At 46.3% G+C, this 26,960-nt stretch overlaps 3 protein-coding genes across 3 annotated transcripts, besides 1 other annotated feature; all 3 read right to left on the bottom strand.

Moving 5' to 3' along the window:
* Positions 1-371: 371 nt before the first annotated feature.
* On the bottom strand, positions 372-3,785 carry TSTA_090300 (mRNA splicing factor RNA helicase (Cdc28), putative; the record flags this gene model as incomplete). The annotated part of the gene is made up of 1 exon (XM_002478709.1): positions 372-3,785. The coding sequence occupies one exon, from the start codon at positions 3,783-3,785 to the stop codon at positions 372-374; it is 3,414 nt and encodes a 1,137-aa protein (XP_002478754.1).
* Positions 3,786-4,930: 1,145 nt separating this feature from the next.
* On the bottom strand, positions 4,931-8,273 carry TSTA_090290 (protein kinase, putative; the record flags this gene model as incomplete). The annotated part of the gene is made up of 2 exons (XM_002478708.1): positions 4,931-5,653; positions 5,706-8,273. 2 exons carry the CDS (start codon positions 8,271-8,273, stop codon positions 4,931-4,933), a joined length of 3,291 nt encoding a protein of 1,096 aa, XP_002478753.1.
* A 1,321-nt stretch (positions 8,274-9,594) lies between these two features.
* Positions 9,595-9,621: a microsatellite.
* A 1,023-nt stretch (positions 9,622-10,644) lies between these two features.
* On the bottom strand, positions 10,645-26,413 carry TSTA_090280 (nonribosomal siderophore peptide synthase SidC; the record flags this gene model as incomplete). Its single annotated transcript, XM_002478707.1, has 8 exons — positions 10,645-10,791; positions 10,930-15,635; positions 15,699-17,736; positions 17,796-19,001; positions 19,057-21,474; positions 21,543-21,727; positions 21,787-22,035; positions 22,087-26,413. 8 exons carry the CDS (start codon positions 26,411-26,413, stop codon positions 10,645-10,647), a joined length of 15,276 nt encoding a protein of 5,091 aa, XP_002478752.1.
* Between the last annotated feature and the right edge of the window lie 547 nt (positions 26,414-26,960).

The following is a 26,960-nucleotide window of genomic DNA, read 5'->3' as shown; positions in this document are numbered from 1 at the left end:
CTATCCGCGCATGACAGACGGGTGTTAGTAGATCGTTTCTTGCGAATACTGTCGAGGAAGCAAACGTACATATATCTATCTCCTTCTTTGTCTTGCGCGACGTCCGACAATGTAAGAAAGATAAATAATGAAGTTGAAATAGATTGAGATATTCTTTCTTGGAAGAAGGAGGTTAGTTAACTCGAGCCGAGGTTCGGCAATAGAAGTACTAATCCAGACACGCTGATTGGCTGCATTTCCCCGCATGCTCTGATTGGTTCAAACTGTTTTCGAGATGTGACGCCATTACATTTCTCTTCTACGCTGGAATATGCACATTTCATAGACATTCATGATATCGACCATGATATAAAACAAGTAAATACTATACATTACATCTTACTCTTCTCGCCAGCCGCTCCCTCCCCCTTGGGAACCTTCTTATCCAATCCCAACGTCTCCAAATCCTTCTTCTTATGATAATGGGGCGCTACTTCAACCAACCATTCCGGTTGTAAAGGCATATTACTCCGCATATACTCCTTACTCGTAAGCACCAGCTCGTAATAAATGACCCATTTTGGATTCACTTCAAACAGTGTGCTGGACGGATGCAAGTAGACAGTCTGTCCATTCTTGACGGTGCGGTAGCTGTCACCACCGCGTTGGAGGCGGGCGGCATTGGGGAAGAAGCCGGCAGTAATGGCCTTTTGAATGGGGACGATATTGTTAGCGCCAGCTGAGGTGACGGTGACTTCGACCCGGTCACATAGTTTCGCCAATTGATCTCGTACGTCGCGCGCACGAGTCAGACTGCGTTGTTGGAGGAAATTCTCGCGAGCCCAGACGTAGCTAAAGTCCGAGTCAACCCATTGATTCCAGATATTGAGTAATGAGAGATGGTCTCCTCCTTCTTTGATGGTGAATCGTGCGCGGGCGCTATCTGCGTGAATCTTCTTGTCCTTGGGTCGGTAGAAGAGAGCACTGGCTTCGCCAAGCATGGCGATGATTGACAACACTTCTTCCACACACCCGTATTTAGCAGCAGCCAGAATGGATTTGGCTAGCATGGGATCCGTGGGGAATTCTGCCATCTGCCGTCCGATCTTTGTGAGTTCGCCGCGGTCATTGAGTGCCCCTAATGCATAGAGCTGCTCTAATGCGCGAATGATGGTCTCGGCTGGCGGAGGGTCCATGAAATCAAAATCGAGTAACTGATCAATGCCTAAAGACTTAAGCATGAGTATGACACTGCTGAGATTTGTGCGCTGAATCTCTGGCGTTGTGTTCTCTTCCAGTTCATTGTGATATGCCCATTTGGTATATAGTCGAAAACATTTACCCGGACCAACACGACCGGCTCGACCAGCTCGTTGACCAGCAGATGCTCGCGAGCAGGGTGTTACAACCAAGCTTTCCATTCCGGTTCGCGGGTTAAACACATTTTCTTTCACAAATCCCGGGTCAATGACATATACAATACCATCAATCGTCAGACTGGTCTCGGCGATATTGGTAGCCAAGACTACTTTTCTTGCTCCTGGCGGCGTCGGTTCGAAAATCTTGGTTTGTAACTCGGACGGTAGATTGGCATAAATCGGCGCTATAACCATTTCAGGTACCTTACCGCCTAATTTGCGGGCAGTTTCTTGGATACTCTGTTCCGCCGCCTCGATTTCTTCCTGCCCCGTCAAAAAGACCAGGATATCACCCGGTCCCTGGGTAATATGGATTTGGAAGACGGTAGTGATTGCGGCTGCAAGATAATTAGCTTCCGGTTGAGAGGTGTAATGGATATCAACTGGATATCGACGACCGGGGATGTTGAAAATTGGCGCATCGTCGAAATACTTTTGAAACTTCTGCGCATCCATTGTTGCAGACGAGATGAGAAGCTTCAAATCCGGCCGTGCTTTTGCAATATCCTTAAGCAATCCACAGGCAATATCAGTGGGAACAGTTCTTTCGTGAGCCTCATCGATCATCAACGCGGAATAAGCACCCAAATCGGGCTCTGTTAGAAGTTCTCGAAGTAGCATACCGTCCGTCATGTACTTGAGAACAGTCTTGTCGCTGGTATTATCTTCGAACCGAATTGCATAACCCACTTCATTGCCCAGTTTTACCCCCATCTCCTCTGCCACTCGTGCAGCGACGCTCATGGCAGCTACTCGTCGCGGTTGCGTGCATCCAACTTTCATGCCATTCTTCGTATACCCGGCTTCATGGAGGTACTGAGGAATCTGCGTCGTTTTACCGGAACCAGTCTCTCCAACAATAATCAAGACCTGATGATCATGAACCGCCTGAATAATCTCGTCCCTGAACTGGTATATAGGAAGACTCTTTCGAGTTTCTTCAATAGATGCAGCTTTCTTTTCTGCTGCATCCAGCTGCTGTTGTAGCATTCGCTGTTCTTTAGTTAAAGGCTTCCGGTCACCTTCAAGCTTAGAATCCATGATAAAGTTGATTTTCTGTGCATCATCAAACACGTATTCATAATCTCCCTCATCAACGAACTCTGCCCGCGAGATCTGTGCCTTTGCTTTTGCCGTCTGCTCACGTTCCCATTCTTCCTGCTCTGTGACAAATCGTTCGTGACCTTGCTCGTCGCGATCAATGTACCGTTTGTACAGAGCTTCCTCTTTCTTCTTCCGGTCAATCTTTCCTTTCTCGGTGATATAGTCCTCAGGCATCATGTAGCCATCACGATGATCGTCGATACGTAACCGTTCCTCCGCAATCCGAAGCACCTCGCGATTTCTAGCAAACTCCTCCTTTTCTCGACGAGTAAGGTTAGGATTCTCACGCAGCTCAATCTCTTCTTCCGCGACCTGCCTCCTGAGCAAGGCTATCCGCTCAACTTCTCGCTTCTTCAAATATTCCTGTCGAGATCGTAATCGAAGATCTGGCATAGCCGCACTTCTAGCATCGGCATCATCGGCCAAAGCACGACGACTATCACCGCCTCGTCGAGTCCTATCTTCCACGATTTTTTTCTTTGATTTTGAATCTTCCTTCTCGGCAAGTCGTTTGGCAAATTCGTCACGTTCTTTTAGATCGCGGAGCCGTTCTCGTTCTGCCTTGGCTTCATCATCCAGTTCTGATGATGCGGCTGATCGAGGAGATGTAGACCTATCTTCTAAACGAGTCCGTTTGGAAGGTAAGTCTCCTTCTGCTTGTTCATGCATATATTCTTCTTCCTCAGGCAATATTTCCTCATCGCCCCAGCGATCCTCGAAATCTTCATTATCTCGCCTGCGCAGTTTTCGCGACCTTCGATTCCGATCACGACTTTCGCCCTCTGCTCCTCGGCTTCTGTCACGCTTCCGGCTTTTACCGTCGCTAGAGTCCTTGTCGCGCCGACTGCGTTCGTGCGCATTATCATCTTTGTCACTTTCCCAGCGGTTGCGTATAGATTGTTTCGATCTTGATTCATCTTTCCCTTTATTCTGCCTGCGTTTCTCTGATGAGTCCACACTCGTATAACCCACCGCTCCATACGACGATAGATCCTCATCTTCCATTTCTACTAATCGATATTTCTTCTTCGACGACGACTCGTTTATAGTATGCGACTTCGATTTCACTCCTCCACCTCCAGAACCAACACGACCATAAAGATCGGCGCAAAATTTGTCAATTCCATGATCATCCCCACCTTCTAGGAACGGTACCAGTTTATCTCGTAATTCATCTGCGGATTTGGCATCGGTGGCTGTGGCGATTACGAAGTCGACGATTGTAGGATCTGATGCGCCTGTGAATTGTAAAAGGGAGTCGGAGACGAACGTGCGAGTATCCATGACGCGAAAGTTTCCCAAGGTTTATCCTCTGCTTTGATCCTGGGAGCTTAGTTTTTCTCTGCTAGCGAAGCTACTTTGCTGAGCTGGAGCCCATCAACTAGCACTGCACTTGCAGCCCGAAGAAAGCCAACATACGAGCACCGAGAGCTGCGATTCGGCTTTGAAAAAGTGATTGTGAGAATATAGCCTTATGAACGAATAGAGGTAATATTCAACCCTATCAAAATTTGGGGTTGCTAGAAAAAGAAGGAATATTTCTTTCGTCGGCGGAAGCTATCACTCCCATCTTGAACGGAAGTCTGCACGCGCCAAGACCTTTTTATATGCGTCAACGGATGGGACTTTCAGTGGCAAATTAACCCTAACTCCAACGCTTTAATGTTCCTTACAGTGGTGAAAAGAATGTCTACACTCGCTCTGACTGAATTGTGACTACGTTTATAATAGGTATAAACGAATATAGTACGAAGACGAATGATTGACGCCAAAATTTTATGATTCTATTCGACCAGGCATACTATACATGGATGCAAAAACATCAAGAACAAAATGGGGGTCATAGTGTTTAAAATCACAAAAAGCAGGAGTATTCATCATTTCCATCATCAAGTTTCGTTCTTTCAAGACATGGTGTTCGAAGGGGAAAATTTTGAACCAAGGCTATCCAATGCTATGATTTGAGCAAACAAGTCACTGCAAGACAAAGGAAAATGTGACCGTTGATAAAAGCATTATCATACAGATGGAACTCGTAGGTTGAATAAAAGGAAAATGGCTGAACAAAGGAAATAAAGTGACCATTCAAACGCTTGAAAGATAAAAGAAAGACATAGAAACTTTCAGAGGAAATATAATCTCACAAAAGTTGCGCCATCTCTGCAAACCACTTTTCTTCAGTGGTGGGTATATCCACAGTAAAGCCAAACACTCCACTGAGGACGAAATTAAAGTATGATTTAGATCCTAGAAATGTTCAGATCTTTGGAAAACACCAGTTTATGCCCCGTGCGGCTGTCACTTCGAGATGTGACAGTGGTGAAAAAGGGAAAAGGGCTGTGTAGTCGATTCATATGTCAAAATTCAAAAATCAATTTCCAATAACGCCAGTAAACGCCCGTTAACCATAATGGGGTATCATCTCGACTTCAAACGTCAATCATCTCCGCGTCCTCTTGAAGTATATCATCTGCCGGTCCCCAGTTGCCTTCGAAAACAGTAGCACCAGCTCGGCGGCGAGACATAGCCCACTGCGTTCCATATGCTTGTAGCAGTTGATCAGCCGTTGGTCGGCTAGCCGGGTCAGGGGTGATCATCCAGCGGACAAGCTTATCCAAGGAGTCTTCGTGGTTGGCATCTACCATGAAAGCGGGAGGTTCAACCAACTCTCCGCTGCGAGAAAGTTGCTGTAGCTTGGGAACACGAGATCTAGAAAAGTCCACGCCGGAATCTTCGAACGCAGGATCAGAGCGGCAGAGCTCGTCAAAAGAGGAACTCTCAGATAACGGGTTTCCTGACGAATCACGTAATATGCTTGTCTCCGAGCTCCACGTTAGACTTGGGACGTCACTAATGTCGCCGTTCCGAAGCTTCTGCCATGATAATCCATTATCAGGAAGTTCGACGTTTCCAGCGATTTCAAACATGATCAGACCAAGGGCGAAGATGTCGGCTGGTTTGTCGTACATTCCTAGCAAAACTTCCGGACCCATATACTCTCGGTCACCTTCACCTTCAATATGTTTTTCCGCGGGCCACGTTGTAGCCATGCCGAAGTCACCTATCTTAAGGACGCCTTCAAAGGTGATTAAAACGTTGGCAGGCTTGATATCGAGATGAATAAAGCCTGAATCATGAATATGTTTTAATCCCTAGTACCCAAGTTAGAAACATGTATGAGAATGATAATGACCGGAAACATACTTGTGATAACTCCAATAAGATCTTCCAAATCCTAAAGTCATCGAGTCTAGCTTTGAGTCCAACTTGAGCAAGGAAGACATCCAGACTGCCTTCCTCGCAGTATTCTGTTTGAATATAAAGATGACCTCGGTCTTCCCAGTGGTCGACGAAAGATATCACATGATCCGAGTTGGCCAGAGCCCTCAAGATTTCCACCTCCCTCATTCGTCGGCTTCTATCCTTGGGACCACCAAATGCCTGTTTAGACTTTTTGACAGCCCAAACACGTTCAGGCAGAGTCGATGGCGAGTTAGAGCCAGCCGATGGTAAAGAAAATATCGATTTGTACTGAGTGTTCTCAGGGGAGTTCGACACCCGATAGACCTGCGAGAACTCTCCAGTGCCGATGAGCTCTACTTTGTCGAAGCGGGTTGTCAAGCTGGTATCAACATCCATAGCAGTGAAGCCACCCAGCGACATACTCTTTCGCTGGCCAGTCGGTGCAAAGTAGTCACGTGGTGCAGTAGGGGTGGCAGGGAAAGTTATGGTAGACGCATTCAGATCGTCCAAGCTCAAGGCGGGTTCGTTAGGTGCTGAGATTGACAGTCCACTTGGATCGGGAAGGATGTTGTTGTCTTTCGGGGTGCACGGCGTGGTACTTTCTAGACTATCAATCTGCAGTTGGACAGATGGGTCGCCATGTGGTGTTCCCTGTAGCTGGCTAGAGGGGAACGTCTGCTTTGTTGGAGTGGGCGGAAGATCGAAATCAGTTGATCGCTGATTGTCACGGCGAGCTGAGGGCGAATTAGAGATTGATCGGTCATCGCCGTCAACACTCGCAAAACTATCCCTCCGAGACGAGTAAGGCCGGCTAAAGACGTTGCCTAAAACACCGTTGCCCCGAGAGAACGGACCTGAAGCTGGAACCGCATGGTGTGACGGAGTAGAAGGCGCAACAAAGGTTTGACGAGCGAGCTTTGGACGCGAGATAGGTCGAACAGGCAACGCCTTTTGCGCAGATGGCAGGAAAGTTGAAGATCGCTTGCAAGGAGTGTCAGGCATATTCTTACTAGAGCCAAATGAGCTCTGAAGGTCATCAGCATTGCGGTTCTTCTTTGATATCAGTCCAGTGGACATGAATGCTGCTGCATATGGCTTGGCCTGTCGGTAGTTCTCTGGTGTTGCAAAAGAGTCGGTAGACGTATTCGAGTCTTCCCGGGTAAATTGGCGGGGAGCTTCAGGTCTGGTTGCTCCAACAGGAAGAGATTTTGAAAAGTTGAATATTGGTCTTGGACGATCAGTCTTGTGGATTGGTTCATGTGTTGGAGAGTCATCAGCCAAACTAGAGCTCGAAGAGGATTGTGTGATAGTGCGAGAAAGGGGGTGTGCGGCGTGTGGTGTTGTACTAGGGATATCACGTTGAACATTCGCGAACAGTGGATTGCTCGATGCAGGTCGTTGTTGTGGAGTGAACACGCTATCATGGCTGGGAGTGGTCGAGAGGCTACTGCCTAGAGGATAACGTTGCTGCATTGCGGCAATGGGACTCTTTGGGGGCGAGTCGGGAAAATCCACGTTCGCTAACCGTGAGCGATTGAAGAGCGACCGTTCACCTTGACGCTGTTGAAGTGTCGAACGTCGTAGAGAAGATGAACGTTTTGGGATTGTCGCAAAGTTGCCTCCTGGTAGACTGGAGAAAGTAAAAAGTTGGACTTCGGTTTCTCGAGACATGTTGTCTGAGGTTTCGTTTGATGACGGAAAGTTGTCAGTCGCGTCAAAAATGCTGAAATCGGGCGTTCCCCCAACGCTATGTAAACTGCGACGTTTCGCTGACGGGCTTGCAAATTCAGCTCGGTCGAGGTTCATTGCCCCGTCACTTCTTTTCAGAGGGCTGACTGTCGTAGTCAAAGACCCAAAATTGCCACTGCGCCGCTTTTCAATACGATGGGGATTTGGTTTGAACGCGATGTTATTGCTGTTGTTATTGTTGTCTGTGGAGATGTCGGTTGAAAAGAGCGCGAAATTCTCAGATGATGTAATACTAGGTTCTTGGAGAAAGCCCTCGTTCTCGTTTAATGAAACAGGTGGTGTAACAGTCGCGTTGCCCTGATCACTGGAAATATTCAAAACTCTCTTTGAGGGACTTTTTGGAGAGGTACGTGGGCGCGTATTAGGCAGTGACCCAGTCCTGCGCATCAGTGGGCGCGTTATTTTTGCGCTTGGGGGAAATGGCACCGCGACAGGTGTTGCTGGGGGAGCTGCTGCAGGTGTGGTCGAGGCTGCAAATGTCGATTTCGAAGGTGCTGGTGTGGATAAATTGGCTGCTGAGATGTTTGATGTGGTAGCTGGGACAAAGAAGAGGTTTCCACGACGCGATGGTGATAGTGGGGAGGAAATAAAGGGCGTGTTTGAATTTGCCTGGGAGTGAGGTCGTGACAGGAAACGAAAGTCAGAACTTTTTGAAGGAGAGCGAGACAAAGAGCGACGCAGTTGCCTTATTGCCGAGCTTGCATCCACATGATGAATTCCAGTAGGTGAAGGTAGGTGCAGAGTACCGCCATCCCGGTGAGGTGAAAATGTTGCGACCATGTTTTTAAGGAATGCTGCACGGAATTAATCACCGTGATACCGCTTTGAAGTGACTAATTTCTGGGATGCTCCTCCTATCCTTTGTGTGCTTCTTGTAACTGAAGGGGAGATCCGTCAGTGTATTGTTTTCCACAATGGCCTTTGTTCGAATGGCCTGGAAGTACCTCCTATAACCTATGATAGCGGCCCAAAAAAAAGGGTCTATACAAGTGCCACACAGTCGTTTGTTCGACCAGTCAAGGGTGGTAGTGTAGCCTAAGTAAAGAGTCGAGCAGGCAAGACCTCGTTTGGAATGTGTCTTTGGGTGAGTTGATACGAATCAGGAAGTTCAGGTTGCTGTGCCACGATCCAGTCGCGCTGAAACATCAGGTCATTAGGAGGAATTCCAAGGGCTCCCAACGCCTCCATACACTGGCGACAGGTATTGACTCACACACCTTCTGACGTCGTCCGTCCGATGTGTAGCCGCGTAACCACCAAGTATTCTTCCACCCCCCACCGATAGCAGGCACGCGCCTGGGGTGAAACACAAGATTTGGACTCGAGGCTATTCTATTCGGCCGGATAGTCGGTGATTTGTCGGGATTGAGCTGTGGAATGCTCCAAGAAGATGACTTCACTACGGAATAGCAAAGAGAATGCGATGTTCGTCTCGAAGAGTTTGGGTCTGGAATGCGGGCACTGCACTACAGTACGATAGCGACCGGAATGTGTTTGACGAAGTCGGATAGGGATCTCGAACGATTTAAGTATTTAATGGCAGGCAGCCTCTGTCTGTGTGTTTGGACAACAGTGACCCGGTCAGGTACTTGGTCAGCCGGGCTGGCAGTGTAGTTTAGTCGAGGGGGGATTGTCGAATCGCACAATGCAAGTAAATTGATCGAAGTCGATGAAGAGATGCGCTGAGAGATAGAGAGAGAAGCGACTATTATAGAGAGACGGGTTGAAGTCGAAGAATTGAAGAATTGTCTGAGAGAAACGGAGAGAAATCATTGGACTGGGGTCACAAAGTCTAAGTTGGGCAGGCACAGGGCTACGGGGAAGGCGCGAACGCGACGTCGCGCGTTGTTGTTGACATTTCGGGAAGCCCCACCGCTTTGTTTAGGTTGACGTGTTTTACTCTTCTATCGATAACTATCAACACTATCGATTAGATATCTCTTGCTGAGAATCGAGTGGGGGGGGGAATGATATATCATTTAGCATCAAAGAGCATGTCCATATCGACTGCTCGGGCGTGTTTACTACATGCTGACCTCAATGTTGATGTTATGTTGCATGTTTACTTCTCCATTCGCCACAATAACACCTTAACAAAAGCAAAAAAAGAAAAAAAAAAACAAAAAAACATCGAGCACGGAGTACTACTGCACCTGTGGCAAATCCCTCTTTCAGCAACCACCGGGTCCATCTCAAGGCTTTCTCAATCACGACTATTCAATGTGTAGATGATTGCTTTTGTCGATGGCTCTTTTTGACGGTCCTCGGTTCTTGAATGTATATACATACAGTGTAGATACCCCTGAATTTATATCTTAGGTAGCACCAAATCGTCCAGCTCGTATAAGTCGTTTCAAATAGTTTCTCGACAGAGCCAATAGTAAGCCGCGAGTCACCTGAGCAACCTGACTAAGATTGACTTTCGGAAGCCTCAGGCTCGTATACGGACCGTATCAGCTGTCAATCTCATGTCTTTTCCTCGCCCTTGCATTCCACACCATCCCTTTGTTATCTGTCATCCCATGCCACGCTCCATGAACGTTTGGCATATTCATTGTTTCTACTCTACTGAATCGTTGGTCATCGTTTATGTCGAGGATAAAGTACACTGTACAACCATAGCGAAGGAAGGGGCCGCCAATAGTCCCCATTCGTCACATGGCTTCCACTCGACGACCGTCTACACGAGAATATCACATCTTCATCCACCCAAGCTGTGCACTTACCTGAATGCTTTCTTTGTCATTACCTCGACATGTGTTACATCCAACTCGCATGTACACAGACCCTATCAACAAATATAAGTTAAATAACAGGCAATTAATCTGAAACGAGGCCTTATCGACGCCGCAAATCTAATCATTCGACCTGACAGGAAATCTCGGATATCCTGCTCCCTTTGGAACATAAGCCACATTTGAAACTGGCACATCGTTATTGTTAATAATGTTCCAGGGAACCTCCATGGACCGTAGAGACAAAAATCTATCGACTTCCTGAGTTTATTTATTGTCATTTCTGCTAGCATACGAATAGAAAGAGACATATTTTGTTCACCGCCAAGTACTCCGAAATCAATACAACAAAGAAGAGAAACAGAAATACATAGAAACCATTCAAGCGCTGCCCATAAATATATACTCCATAAGGATTACAAGTGCAATGATACGTCTCCCAATTCTCTTCGTAATCTACTCAAAATTTCCTCAGCCTTCTCCTGACTGAGTAGTGACTCGGGGCCAAAAACGCCAATATCAAGCTTTCCGTCCCGAACGGCAGCTTCGATATCCATGGAATCCTAGTGAATAAATTATTGATGTTAGAAAGAGAGCAATCATATTATCTGAGTAGTGACGACGGAAGTCAAAGTTGAGGGCTGATTGCACATTGAAAACCAGCGAAGCAAGGGATAGATCTGTGTTGAGAATGAACGCACCATGTAAACTCTCTCCTTTTCAGCTTCTTCCTTTTCCTCGACGACTATTTTCTGGCTAGACGCTTCTGGTCCATCAACTCCACGTGTCTCATACGGCGCTGGATGGCCATGTGTGATATCCTCTAGTTGTAAGGGGGTAAACCGAATATTGCCGTTTGGAGCGGTGATCGTTGTTGCGTCGTTCTCGTCAGATACCGAATCTGGAAGTCGTAAGAAGTTCACGAATGTGTCGATGCGGGCGCCTGTCCAGCCATTGATCTCGAGTAATGATGCACCCGAATGTTCCACACGGCTAATCTCATGTAGATCTCTCTGGATTTGATAGGCACTTTCAATCAAGCGTGAAGAGAGCGCAATGCGTAGTGGTAGCATATTCAAGGTTGGTGAGATCATTTTTTGGAGTCCTTCAAGAGGGTATCCCCTATTTGCCAAATACACGCCGAGAACATAGTACTCCGTATGTTCATTCTCCTCACTATTGTTATTGTCGGCTTCATTGTGTGCTTCTGACAGTAGTGCACAATGTATCTTTGCATATACCGCCATGAATAAGGACTGAAAACTGAGGCCGTGGCGTCGCGCAGTACTTTCTATGGCCTCGAGATTCTCAACCAAGCCTGATCGGTAGACACTAATTCTCTTGTTCTGTCGTAAATTTGTGTTTTTCAAAAGCTGTGGCCGAGTCTGGGCCAAATAGGTCTTCCAGAACTTCTTCCTCACTTCTAGCGGCGAAGATATATTTTGATATATTATGAACTTAGCAAATTCCGCACCGGTATCGGCTTGAAGTTCCACTCCCGTACACATCCTACTAAGACGATCGATTAGCCCAGAGAGACCGACTGCATCATAAAGCGCATGGTGAATACGCAGATTGATTATCACCCCCTGTGCAGTTTCTACCGCATGCAAAGAGACAGGTCCCACGGTGATGGACCGAGAAGGTGGAGATTGAAATCTGGGGTCTTGGATTGTCTCATGCCACTGAACCGGGTTTTCTAACTGCTTCAGAATGACTTGCAACCAAGGCTTCTCTCTGACACCAGTATCAATAAATCCGGTTCGCAGGATAGGGAGCTGCGCCACCAAAAGTTCCCATGCATGAGATAGTTGATCTCTCGAGATGTCGGCCTTGTAATAGAAGTTGGCGTAGAATTGTTGAGGATCCTGTGCGTTTCTTGCGAGACAATACATCTGTCCTGCAGTAACGAGAAGTATACACTTAACATCATCCGCAGAGAATTTGTTAAGTGACAGAAGTTTCTCGATGTCAAAATCATTCAACATTTGCTCGAGCGTGGAATTCATTGCTTCGCTAGATATATCTGGCTGAGGGCCCCGATTCTCCAACATTGCGACTGCCGCCATACCTGCAATGGACCCAGCCTTCAGCATCGCACTGACTGGAAGATCAATAGACTGCTTTCTCAGTAATGAGCACACCTTGATTGCGCTGATGCTATCAAGCCCTAGATGGAACAACGTGCTGTCCTTGCTGATATCATCCGCCGGTACTCCTGAAATTGCTGAGAGAACTTGTCTGATTTTTAACTCAGTATCAGACCATGATTGTGCTCTTCCTACGACTTTAGACGCTTCTCCATAACCTGAAATCACCTCGGGCTCATCGTGAGACTCTCTAAAAGAAGGCCGTCCACAAATACTCATCCCAGTATCCGTGAAGTCAACCGTCGCATCTTGTGGCTCAGAAGTTATCAACAGGAAAACTTGAGCTACACGATCAAGAATATCGGTTGCATCCTTCATGCCGAATAGGTCATCCCGTGCTGCAAGGCGGCAAATCATGGATCCGCTCATTAATTCCATTTCTACCGATAGTGGAGATCCCGTGTGTGCTGTCCCACTAATAGACTGATACAGAGGGTTTCTCGAAGTCGACGATGACGGTCGTTTCTGATATATGAAAAGAGTATCAAACAAGCTCCCAGCTGCAATGTCGCCACTAACTTTGCGGAGAGGATAGTGCTGATATTCGATCAACGCATTCAGAGACCCCTGTATATATTTCAGCATCTCCAATCGAGTACCATGAAGTATAGCTCGGAAGACGACAGTGTTCATTGTAGGAAACATGACTTCATCTGCATCTGCGTGGCTTCGTCCGGATAGAACAAGTCCGAAGCCTACATCAAGGGCCTCGATAATACTGGCTAAAGCGATCGTCCAAGTCGTGACAGTTAAGGCTTGCACTGTTATACCGTGGTCGCGACAGAATTTCTTTATCGTCTCGCTAGGGACATCAAACGATACCTCTGCTCGATGCAACGTCGATTTATCGCCACCAGGGTGTTTCCCACACGGCAATTTTCGTGGTTTGAAACCTTTGAGTGCTGCTAACCAGAATTGACGATCCTTGTCTCCTGCGTCGTTGAGTATTGACTCTAGAATGGGCTCATATGCTGGACGAGTCACGTCCTCTCCGTAGTATGATTTTTCAACATCAGTATGTAAAAGATCAAGCGACCATCCGTCATATAGTGCATGCGCCATGGCCAGAACAATGTAACGTTTATCCCCTTTTCGAACTCCATAGATTGCGAACTCTGGGCGGGTGCTGCTGTAGATTGATGACTGGATGAAGTCCCCTATAGATCGCTCTCCCAGATCAACGACTTGGATTGCTTGCTGGTCATTCGGCACGTCCACGACCTGAGCGAAGGAACTAGTAACCTGAGGATCTTCAATCTCGACGAACGATGTGCGTAGTATATCATGAGTATCTATGACGGTCTTCCAAGACGTAAGAAGCTTCGAAAAGTTTGTTCCATCGGCGACCTCAAAAACCTCAACACCGTAATAATGCTGATAACCCGAAGCTATCATCTCGGCAACCATCGATTCTTGAAGTGCCGCCAGAGGTAAAACCTTGATTGCATTTGTTGATAACTTTCCTGCTTTTTGTAGACAGTTGGTGATTTCTTCTTGGATTTGAATCAGAGAGACGTCCGAATTGACTTTTGAAGAAGCTACTGGCCTTGACAAGGCTTCTGACATTTTTGAAATTGTATGTAGTTTCATGATCGAACTGACTGAGAGGTTAAATCCGCGGCTCTTTAGTCGTGAGGATAGCTTTATAGCATCTATGCTATCTAGACCAAATTCGAAGATTGACGTCGTCGGATTGATCAAGGCAACGTCCACTTCTGCAAGAGCTGCAACGACATTGCGAATTTCCATGGCAGACGGAGTCCAATCGAATCCTTGGAAATTATTTCCCAATTCTTCAATATTTCTTTGGACGCAGATTTCTTGCCCTCTATTGTCTTGACCTGAAGACACAAGTTTGTTAGGAAGAGCAGACGTATGATTATTCCGGATATCTTTGCATAGAGACGCGAAAGTAGACAAAAGTGCATTTGCAGTATCTTCCGATACTGCATGTGACTGTGATGCTAAAGTCACAACAACAGAGCCATTCATCTGCATGACCTCGAGAGAAAGAGGGAAATCGGCAGTTGCAAACCCTGAATTGATCTCCGTCCAAATATGTTCTGAGAAAGCCGGAGACGAATGGCCATGTTCTTTTTGAAATACAAAGAGTATCTCAAATAAGGGATTTCTTGTTCCTCGTCTCGTCCATTTGTTGATATCTCGAAGCGGAGTGTGTTGAAACGGAAGTATCGATACATGATATTGGTGGCAGGCTTTTATCAAATCGGCCTTTGTCCTCAGATGATGCAATGGTATGTAGCTTGGAATGGTATTAAACAGCGGTCCAACGACCGACTCGACGCCAGGAATATCAAGCGCCCTTCCGGAAACCACGATTCCTAGACATGGAATGACTGAGAAATGTTCGTGTAGGGTGAGAAGCCAGCATGCGTGAAATATGGCATTTTCGGTGACCTGCAAAGAAGCTTTGATCTGCTCTAGGCCAGATACCTCTTTGAGGACATTGGTCAACGTAATTGTGTCACATGGAGCATCGTTGACGATCGGGAAGACTCGATCATCAGGGGCGTGAACCAGATGTTTCTCCCAGAATACCTTCGCCTGCGAGGACACTCGCAATGGTCCATAGGGTAGAATATCCATGAAAGAAGGGGCGTTCTCCTGCACTTTTCGTTCGTGATATCTCAAAGAAACCTGTTCCAGCAATAGCGGAAGACTGTTGCCATCGTATAGGGCATGAAATATATTCAAACATAGCAACCTGCGGCTGCAGGACTTGATAAGAACCAAACACCACAGAGTGCTGGTTAAATCTTTCAACTGACTGCACCATGCTTGCCATTCATTACCAGCGACAGCGTCGACTTCCTGATCATTCGCGACGGTCATCTCACTCCAAGGAAACTGGTCATCTTTCAACACAACCTGAGCATATCCATCAGCTAGAGCAATCATGCGAAGTCGAAGCAATTGAACGTTCGCTTGAGTTTCAGACCATGCTTGCCGCAGCTTACCAGTGTCGGTTTCTGGTTTAAGTTCGAATCTGAACGAAGAACAGTAGAGGTTCCGCGAGCTCTCCAGAAACCGCGCTATCATTCCTTCTTGTAGCGCTGTGCAGGGTGCTACATTTTCAATCTCTTCGGGTGACCTTTCGATCTTTTCTGCGGCACTGACAGTGTTTTCATGAGCAAAACCTTTGAGTTTCTGTTTACTGTCCCCAACTTCTCCGTCTACTGACGAGGCCTTTGGCCCTTCTTTCTCCAACGACGCCGCAATGCCTGCAACTGTAGGGTCTAACAATACGTACATTAGTAAGAATTAAGTTCAAGCGATAGTAATAATGGTCGACTTCTTACTTCTCATGATTACTGAAACTTTCGCATTTTGATACCCTGCATCTCGGAAATGCTGAGCAAGTCCAATGACTGAAATTGAGTCAAGGCCAACATCAAAAATGCTTGTATTTGATGAGAGCCCAGCTGGTTCGACTATGGCATATTCAGCAAGTATCCGTATAGCATTTTGGACTTCCTTCTCAGCAATTGACAGATTCTCGTTGGATAGTAAAGTCAAGTTCTGTAGCTCTTCTGAAGACAGTCCCGAAAAGAACGTTTTCAGGGCTTTCGCGTCGACTTTGTTGTTTGGAGTCAAAGGCAAGGATACAACGGGAATGATGTGGGTTGGAACCATGTAACCAGGAAGCTTATCTTGAGCGGCCCTTTTGATACACCTGAGGAATTCATTGACATCATCATCCTTGGTAGTCTCCAGTATGGTCGATCTATCCCGACTCCCTTTCCTCGAGACAAATGCTACAAGCTGCTCCTTCTGCTGGGTTGGATGCTTGGTGACTAGTGTTGTAACTTCTGATACATTATCGGAAGCTTCTTGAATAACAGAGTTGATCTCTCCAAGTTCAAGTCGTTGCCCTCGAAGTTTCACTTGATCGTCTATTCGGCCGTTGAACTGAAAGCTGTCGTCGTACAATATTCTGACAAGGTCACCCGTACGATAGAACCGTTCTCGTTTGGATCCATCCAGATACTGAAATTTCTCCTGAGTTAGCTCTGGACGGTTAATGTAGCCTCGACCAACCAAGACGCCAGATACACACAGTTCACCCATGCATCCCCGTAGGACAGGAACATTCGTGCCTGGCTGAAGGACATATGAACCGACATTATCAAACTGGGGCCCAATATTAGACGATTTGCTATTCTCATCCATCCTTGGAAGCATAGTACAGCCAATGGTGACCTCTGTCGGTCCATAGCCGTTATAGATAACCCTATGCTTTCCCCAAGCGTCAAGGATTTCCTGTTTAAGGGCTTCACCACCTGTGATAAACACTCCTTTGCAGAGAGACGGAACTTCCTCCGGCGTCACCAACTTGGCAAGACTTGGTGTTAGGTCTATATGTGTGATTTGAAGACGATCTATAGTACCAGGCAGATCTTGGAATAAGACGTCACGAGGACAAGATGTAACACAGATCCCCATACTCCAGCTCCAGTACTGCTCGAGGACACTGACATCAAAATGAAAAGATGCAAATTGTAGCCACTTGGAGTCCTCGTTCCAGTTTGGACTAAACAGTCGTGTGAAGGCTTGCATTGCTTGCACTGCGTTCTCATGTGTAATTTCGCAACCCTTGGGCGTTCCCGTTGTCCCTGATGTATACAAGCAATAGCATGTATCCTGTGGATCAATTGGCTTGGAGAGAACTGGAGGATCTGATGAGATGCCGTCTAGTAAACCGGCCATGTCCATTGCAATCACCTCGGTTCCGGTTAATTGCTGTAAGTCATCATTTTTGTCCGAAGCATACAATACGACGCGGGCACCGGAGTCCTCAATTATAAATTGCTTCCTGGCAAGTGGCGCAGTGGGATCCAGGGCTACATACGCATGTCCACTTTTCAAGATCCCAAGGATAGCAAAGTATGCCTGCGGGCATTTATCAAAACAGATGGCAATGAGGCTGCTCTGTCTGAGATTGAGTGATTGTAAGAGCCTCGCAACCCTGTTACCCATTTGATTGAGTTCGAGGTATGTCCATGTCTGCTTTGTGATTTCTCGGGAAGTGACGCTCGAAGCAAACTCAAGAGCAATCCTATGTGGCGTTTGTAAAGTAGTCTTCTCGACGTATTCGTGCAGCAATGAGACAGGAGATGGAATATAGGGCTGTTTAGCAGGCGTAACCGAGAGTAATTCAGGTTGCACATCAGGGATTAGTGCGCAATTCGACTCTTCATTGAAGAGACTATCCAAAAGAAGGCCGTCCAATTGTCTGAGAATCATCTTTGTCTGTGGCTGAGGGATAGCATCGTTTCTGCAGGTCAGGCGCAGTACTAATTCACTTTCTTCAGGAATCAATTCGATGGACAGAGGATACTTCCAAGGTGTTAATAGGCTCACTATAAATAGGTAAATGATCAATAAATAGTACTTACATCAACTCTAGCATCGTCATCAACAACGTCCCAGAACTGCATCTCGGCCCTTCCACGAGCCAGTTTCTGATATACAAACACTGTATCAATGAGAGGACTGTCCTGTTGGAACATTCTCTGGATCCTCGATAGCGGCGTGAATTGATGCTTCACTAACAGAGCATCCGTTTTCATAACCGATAAGATAAGTTCTTTATTGCTTCCTTGAACATGGCATTGGAAAGGCAATGTCACCAAACACGGGAAAACGGCATCTTCCGCATTGGTATGAACATCGCGGCCAGACAGAACCACCCCAAAAGAGACGTTAGTATTGCCAGTATAGTTCGCCAATAGTCTGGCATATGCTGCTTGCCCTGCTGCTTGCAAAGAAACGCCAAGAGCCCTGCATTGCTCGTTGATTGCTGCAAGCGATTTGGTAGCCGGTTGACTGCTCACCGTCATCCCCCGATCCCGCACATTGAAAGGCGTCAAGTTTGGAAACTTGGTAAGCTGAAACTCTGAGCTGACTCTGCTCCAGAATGAATCTGTATCAGGGCTGACTGAAGATGCAGCTGTGAGGATATGGCCTAGAATAGGAGTAATAGGCACCGGCGGTGACATTTGGAGACCTCTATAGAGATTGACAACATCTGAAAGTATCAACTCTAAAGACTGCGCGTCATAGATAGCATGCATAGCCATCAACTCGACTTCGATGGTAGATGGTAAATGACGCAGAGAAACCTGCCACTGTGGCATATGCAACTTTTCATGAAACATCCTTCTTCGATCATGATATTCCTTTTCAGATAGTCTTTCACTGCTTTCGATCCACTGAAGGGTAGCATACTGCGCGGTATATGTTACCATTGCAAAAGGAAATTTCGGATCTTTCAGACGAATGAAGCCAGTTCGCAGCATTTCATGGCGAGCCATAGCAGTAGACCAAGCATCTCGTAAGCGAGAGATATCTATATCCTCTTTGATCTTGAGTGTTAGGCGGTTACAGTATAGATCCCCGTTCGATTTGACAAAGTCAGCTAACATGCCTAGTTGTGCTGGGCTGCAGGGACGTATTGATTCGACATCTGTCTCTTGAAGATCTAAACTTCTTAGAACGTAGTCTTTGTGGTCTGATTGAAAGGCATCAAATTGGAACGAGTTCAATGACGTTTCGGATTTCGCATTTCGGAGTAGTTCTGCGATCTGACCCAAACTCGGTCTCTGTATCGATTTTATTTAGCACCAGTCTCGAGTTCACTGTAAGAATAAAGCTTACCTCAAGTATATCTGCAGCTGACACTGTATACCCTTTATCTCTCAACATCCTCGATATCTGCACTGCATTGATACTATCAAGTCCCAGCTGAAATATAGTCGTATCATGCCTGATAGCCTGCGGGTCATATTTGGATAATTCAGACATGACATTTCTGACTAAATGCTCATCATCCGAGAGGTTTTCGTGTCCATTTGTCAAAGTTGACGAAGCTTCCGTGTATTTTGATTCCTTGACCATATATTCCCTGGCTACCTGCGCAATTGAAGGTAGATGACCTTCGCCTTTGCCCTCAAAACTTCTAGCCCAAGGGTACCTAATTGTATGCATCACCGTATCAATGAAGTCCTTTAAGATGATTTGAGAATCTGCATGAGACACTAGGGAAGAATCGGTGTGGAGGAGGATGGATACGGAGTTGCTCGTTGTAGAGGGCACAATCTCAAGAATGACCGGAAAGTCCATTTCACCTTCTTCCGACACCAATTTCCATAGTCGAGAGTCAAGTTCGGTGGCTGGACGCTGAAATAAAACAATGGAGTCAAAAAGAAGCCTACCATTTGGGGAAAACTTCTTTTGTATTTGTCTTAGAGATGCATGCTGATGAGCCAGTATATCCGCATTGGCTTCCAGTGCAGCTTTTATAACATCGGTGTTCAGTGCTGTCGGTAACAGTTTTACACGAATAGGGAGCACGTTGAAGCAAGGTCCAATTATGTGTTCAACCCCTTCCAGAAGTGTTGTTCTGCCACTAAGAACAGTGCCAAAACAGATATCAGAAGACTTTATGTAAGCTGATAGAAGTCGCGCCCACGAGGCTTGGAAAACGCTCAATGGGGTTGCTGATAGATCATGGCAAAGTCTTTCGAAATCCATGAAGGATATTCCTAGTTCCTGTCGAACTATTCCTATCTCAGGTCCTTCACTGTTCCTAGTTTTTGCTACCTGAGGGCATAAGTGTGAATGGCACATGCGATTTAGATAATTAGACCAGAACGACTCTTCTTCGTGGACCTTGCCTCCCATGATATGATCGACGAACTGATGGAACTGGGGCGCAGGTAATAGCTCTTTCCCTTCATATGCTTTCTCAATCTCCTTGAATAATAGAGACATTGCTTCACCATCATGTATCGCATGATGAATGGAGAGAAGTAGCTTTTTATGCCCAGTTCTAACATCAGTGATCATTGTCAAAGCATATGGAACCTTATGCTTCTCATCATTCTGTTGTGCAAGATTTGACTTTTGCTTACTTATTTCAAGATCCACTTCTGTTGTTTCAACCATTGAGAAGGGTAAGGAGATCTCTTCCAGAATGACTTGTGCGAATGAAAATCTGGCATCCTTAGTAGAGACAAAACTGGTGCGTAGAATATCGTGTCGTGTGACCATTTGTTGCATCACCTCACGAAACGTTTCGATGTCTCCATATAACTCGAACAAAATATGGTTCCAATACGCTGTTTTGCCGTGGGAGACTGTACGTGAGAGCATTGCTTCTTGTAGAGCAGTGCATGGGATGACCAATTGAACTCTATGACCTGCCGCTTCAAACTCATCCTTGATCTCTTGGATAACACTTCCTTCCAGACTAACTGTACCATTATTCCTTGCAGCAGACTCTGATGTAAGTGGTCGGCCTTTATCAGCTTTCGCCTTCCCTATCTGTTTCGAAAGCTCCCCAACAGAGCTGTGGCGTAAAATTAGTGACACATCAACCTGACCAAATCCGGAGTCTCTGAGCTTCTTTGCCATATATATGGCAGATATAGAGTCAAGCCCAATGCTGAACAAAGAAGTATTGAGTCTGATCTGTCCCAGAGACGTATGGGTTGCTTGAGAGATGATTTGAGCTATTTGCCTTTCATCTGGATTCAAGGTGTCTGTGACCGGCAATCCTCGTTCGCGAGAGTATTTCTGTAGATCATCTGGAGTCAATGCACGGAATCTCGCTGTCAGTTGTTTGGCATCGATTTTCTTCACAGTTGTCATCGGAATTTCATCAACAGGAATCAAAGCGGATGGCACCATGTAAGAAGGTAATTTGGCGGATAGCTCTTCGAAAATAGCATTTATCACGTCAGCTCGTTGACCACCAACCTCATTTTCAGTGGACCTTGAACTCCGTAAAACAAAGAAGGATACAAGCTGCTGCCTTTCGTTTCGATCCTTGCCGCCAATGATGATCGACATGCAATCCTGGGCCTGCGCATGGCACAGGATCGTACTGTTAATCTCCCCCAATTCGATCCGCTGACCACGCAACTTGACTTGATCATCTCGACGACCTGTGAACATCAATGAACCGTCGGCCAACAGTCGTCCAAAATCCCCGGATCGATACAATCGACCGAATTTGGGATGCTCAATAAACTTTTCTTTTGTTAGATCTGCTTGCTCGATATATTCTTTGCCCTAATTTAGTGGTCAGCAGTCATAAATTTCCCCTATCGAAAGACAATCAATAGGCATTGTAATCTTACAACTTGATCGCCGCCAAAACAAAACTCGCCCACACTTCCTCTAGGCAAGATAGTAAATGTAGAGCTATCAGAGATGACAAACGCCGATGTATTCTTAAATGGTTTGCCTATGTTCCTCAAGTCATCAAGCTGCGAAACATTGGGCTTGACGGTACAAATGTTGGTAGTCTCGCATGGACCGTATCCTAAGGATTGATTAGTCTCAACCCTAGTCGTCGGCTTGACTGGTTTCTCTTTGAGTTACCTTGGTATAATCCGTTGCCCGCCCATTCCCGGTGAACTTTTGCGGTCAATCCTTCACCGGCTGTAACTAGAAATCCAACTTCTGGTACATTTTCAGGGCGTATCAAGGCAGCCACAGTCGGAGTGAGACTCAGATGAGTAATGTGCATATTCCTGATGACGGCTTCAATATCACGGAACATTATATCATTGGTCGCCGAGCAGAGAGTCATTCCAGTGTTCCATGCGAAGAAGATTTCGAAAACCGACACTTGAAATTGTCAATATGCTTCTCTCATCAGGATACTTAAATCCACCTTACCATCAAAAGCTTGTGAACATGCTTGAAGAATCTTTGAATCTGGTTTGACAGGATAGATCTCAGCGAGTGTTGCAATGTTGCTCTGGAGGTTGTGATGAGTGATTGCAACTCCTTTGGGCTTTCCTGTGCTTCCAGATGTATAAACTACGTATGATATGTTAGAGGAATGATGAGATAGGATAATATTTGCATCGGAATATTGCTCCATGTTGACGTTCTGCGGTTCCAAGGTTGAAAGCCAGTCTAAAGATTTTAGCTGAGAGAGAAGACCCGAGTCGACAACACAAGTCTTGGGTACCGTCTCGTTCAGAATAGCACGAATCCTCTCGAAAGGAGTTACTGGCGTGAGAGGTACGTAGCCCACGCCAATTTTTATGACCGCTAGAATCGCGACATATAGTTCAATGGATTTGTCCAGGATTATGGCAACAAGATCTCCACTTGAAATGCCACTGCTGAGGAGATAATGAGCAAGACGATTACTTCGGGAATTGAGTTCACCGTAAGTTAGAGTGTCGCACAGAATAGAACCAGTGTCTGGATCGAAAGTATGGACGAATTCGATGGCATTGCGTCCTGGCTCGTCTACCGCAATCTGCTCGACATGATATGCCAAATGTGGGAGGTTATCTAGATGCACAAAGTCACTATTTTCGATTGATAACACAGTGGAAGGGAGTTGAGCATTGACTGAGTGAAGAGTTTCTTTCGGTGAGCGAACAAAGATATCAGCAATCGCCTCAACCTGCTCTAATAGCAGATGCACTTGAGCTTCAGGGAAGATGGACTGGTCAAATATAGCAGCGGCTTTGATCCGCCCATTTATTGGCTCTAGTTCGATAGTTAATGGGAACTCCAGATAATCTGCAGAGGCGGTTTGTTCGAAAGAGGTCCATGACCCTGAGGATTCCCCTAAAGTCTCCTGCCAAACAATGATGCAATCAAAGAGCCTGCTGCTACCTTCTATTCCAGCGGCTTTCTTGATATCACGAAGTGACAGATTTCCGTAGTCTAAGGCTTTACGGTTGTCCCTCTGGACAACATTCAGCAGGTCGGCAACTGTTCGTACCCAGGAGAGATTAACTCTATTTGGTAGGACACGAATACATGGCCCAATTATTGATTCAATCCCAGCAACTGGCACAGTTCTACCTGAGAACACCGTACCAAAGATCACATCTTGCGTGTCAAGATAGGATGAAAGAATATATGCAAGCGAAGATTGGAAGAATGTTTGGCGACTGATTGACATTGACCGGGCCTTGGTTTCGAGATCTATCGGAGAAATGTCGAAAGTCCGAGTAAGCCTTTTGCTGCTCCTTTTAAAGCCATTTCGACCGTGAAAATTAGGGAAGTTTGTTAGAGTTACGCCCTGCATGTAAGTTGCCCAATATGATGTTGATCTAGCCGCATCTGACGAGAGTGTTGTAATGGAATGCTTCACTACTGCAGAATATGGGGTTCGAGTAGTCAGCGGCTTTTCATCCAAAGCTGCCTGAAGGTCGTTAAGCATAAGTTCCCATGACCAACCGTCATAGATTGCATGGTGAAGATGAAGTAAAGCTCGCACAGATGTTTTGTCCTGAATGAATTGGAGCTTGAATGGAACCATAAGGTTAGGGTTAGCCATATTCCATTCATAGTCAAAGCATGTCGTTTCTTGAAAAGGATCTGCTGAAACGTCCCTATTCCAGGTGACTTGGCAGAACGGGTAATCGGGTGTATCAAGCGATAAGAAAGCGGATCGTAACATCTCATTGTGATGTATCAGCTCCTTGAAAGCGGCTTTTATCTTGGCCAGCTCCAGGCCATCTATGAATTTCAGCTCGATCCAGTTGCAATAGGCTTTACTGTCTCGGAGTGATTCTGAAAGCATTGCCACTTGGATGTCACTACAAAGCTCCACTCTTTCAGTTCTGGACAGGAGGCCTTCCGATCCAAGAACGGAAAAAGCGGCTTCCACAAAAGTTTGGGCCGTGTTGTCGGTAGTCTGAGATGTCAGTTCCCTCCGTCGCCTATTTTCTTGAGCAATGTTCCAGATATCGCTCACAGAGTCGGCAGAGAGTAGTTTAGCGACGTCCAAGTTGATTCCAATCTCTCGTAGCTTAGCCGCCAGTTTGATTCCTTTCAGGGAGTCCAGCCCTGCAGCAGAAAGGCTATCAACTGACGTGCCAACCACACTCTCAACGATTTCAGTAATTTTTTCCTCTAGGGAATCTCGAAAAGTCCTTTTCTTCGTAAATTTCTCTTTTTGGCGAGTGAGATATTCAGCTTCCAGAGCCTTCCTGTCTACCTTTCCAGATTCCAGACGTGGAAATGCATCGACTGCCAAGAAGTCTCCAGGGACCATATAATTTGGGAGCTTGCCTCGACAGAAACCCTTAATATCCTCAAGTCGTATATCGTACCCATGATCAGCAATAATCCATGCAATCAAAATTCCACCAACAACCCCTACCACAGTACTCCGTATCCTTGGCGCCATGGAAATGATACTCTCGATTTCACCAAGTTCCACGCGTTGGCCTCGGAGTTTTATTTGTCCTGTGGAAACTCGACCGAAGCATTCGATTTCTCCGTTAGGCAGTAACCGCGCTTTGTCACCTGTTCGATATAATCGACCGTATTTCTTGCTCCGTATGAAGGCCTTTAAATTCTCAGTAGGGCGATTAATATAACCAATTGCTAATTGTGGTCCGCCAACAGCCAACTCTCCAATCTGACCAATAGGTAAGGTTACAGGCTCTGATGGAATATCTGGCGAGTCCTCCAATGATATCACAAAAGCCGAAACGGTTTCGAAAGGACGGCCGATAAGATTCACTCTCGATTCTGACTGGAAATTTGGTGCAGCCGTACAATGTATGGTCGCCTCAGTCGGGCCGTACATTCCATAAAGTATCCCATCCTGCATTGTTGAAGCACCAAATTCCTCCACTACCCGTTTTGTGAGCATTTCGCCTATGGTAAGCAGGACCGTGAGAGATGGGACGCTCTGACGATTGCGTAGCAGCTCTCCGGCCACTGTTGGGGTCAGCTCAGCGGCGTCGACTTGCATTTTTGAGATTATTCGAGGTAGGTCGAACAACATGTTGCTTCTCTCCGAACCGATGAGTGTGGCCCCCCTAAACCAGGGGAAAAATATCTCAAACACTGAAACATCGAATGTCGGTGATGCAAATTGAAGAAACCTTTTGAACGGTGGGATTAGATTATTATGTGCTAACACCGATTGTGTAGCTGCTCGGTGCGATATGGCTACTCCTTTAGGTCTGCCTGTTGAACCGGAGGTGTACATGACATAGGCGACATCCTCAGGGGCGAGAGTAGGTTCTTGCCAAATAGATGAAGCGGCTTGTAAATCAACTTTGTCCACCAAGATAAGTGAGATATCTGCTCCGTTGGCGACTTTATCCTTGAATGCGCTGTTCGTGACTATCACATCTGCCGAAACATCGTTCAAAATGAAACAGATTCGATCTTCAGGGACATCTGTGCTCAACGGACAGAATGCTGCACCTGATTTCAGGACTGCTAGCCATGTGATATACAGTTCGACTGACTGGGAGAGAAGCACAGGAACGATTCGACCTGTAAGATTTGAGCGTGGAGAGTCAAATGCTTGAGCTATCTGTTGCGCCAACTGAGTTGAAAGGCAGTCCAGCTCATAAAATGATAGGCTCTGAACGGAATAGCCAACGCTCAGGAATTCTAGAGCCGGAGCATCTCGTTGTTGATGATGAAATGCCAGTTGGTGAAGAAAAGCAGGACCTGGCAACTCCCGTGGTTCTGGATTGGCGATAGACAGTCTCAAATTCTGATTCAGGTTCATTTCTCCATCCACGGTAAGCCCAGTATACTTTTGTATGCAAATGCCCAACTGCAATGCGATTTGCTGTAGATATTCAGGTAGAATGCCAAGCTGTGATCGTATATCACCAGCACCTGTGGCAAAGTCAATGCCAACAGACAGCGAGCATTTGCCTATCGCAACGCTTGTGTTGTCTGTTTCCAAAATGACGCCACTGTCTTTCCCGTTTATACATATGGCTGTATACGATGTCTCGTCTGTTTGCCATTTTTGTTCCACTGGGACTGGAGCAAAGCTCTTCTGGCCTATATTCGCTTTGACTGTGCTGCGGTTCACAACGAATACAGGTTGTTCATCGCCTGTATAAGCCTGAAGAAGTGCTGCCCAGGAAAGAACCAGCGTCTCGAATGAGATATTTCGTTCGGCGACGGCATAGCTCCATGCTACCTCTGTTTCTGTAGAGCTGTGTCCCGTTGTTGGATAAATATTCGGGAATTGGGTGGGCGTGTACTCCATGATGACCCTCTGACTGCGAGATGGATTCAGGTGCTTGCTTGTGTCTGCGTCGATTAAATTCATTGTCCACTATCGCAAGTCATTATTAAGCGTGAAGGACGGTATCAGGGGAAGAAGCTATCCCCACTGAGGGGTAGTGAATAGTCAGTTGTTCAGCAGAGGTTTGTAATGATCATGCTTTCTCTCCAGACGATGTAGAATCTGGATTAGAAGACAAATACGCGATACACGATACACAGTAGTTACATTAGGCGCTTACCAGGGAAATACCAGGACGTTACGACATTGTCGGAAAAGGAAGGAAGGGACCGGATCGGCTGTCGTTGTGATCATCAAACCTGTTCAAACGGAAGGCGCGAGTGGCATGTTACTTGAGGAAAGTACGTAATTCCGCCGGTTGTCCCAGAAAGAATCAACAACAAAATTTCAACAATGCAGAAGTTTTCCTGGTCTCTCATGTTTCGACTACAACTTCCTACTTGGCCTTGGTTCCGCAGTGTGGATATCGAGCGAAAGTGGAGTCAATTTTCATCAATGCTACCTAGCT

The sequence above is a fragment of the Talaromyces stipitatus genome, genomic scaffold, assembly GCF_000003125.1.
Source record: "Talaromyces stipitatus ATCC 10500 scf_1105507295527 genomic scaffold, whole genome shotgun sequence".
NCBI classification, from domain to species: Eukaryota; Fungi; Ascomycota; class Eurotiomycetes; order Eurotiales; family Trichocomaceae; genus Talaromyces; species Talaromyces stipitatus.
Note: the sequence above shows the minus strand (reverse complement) of the source record. Positions and strands in the feature narration are given on the sequence as shown.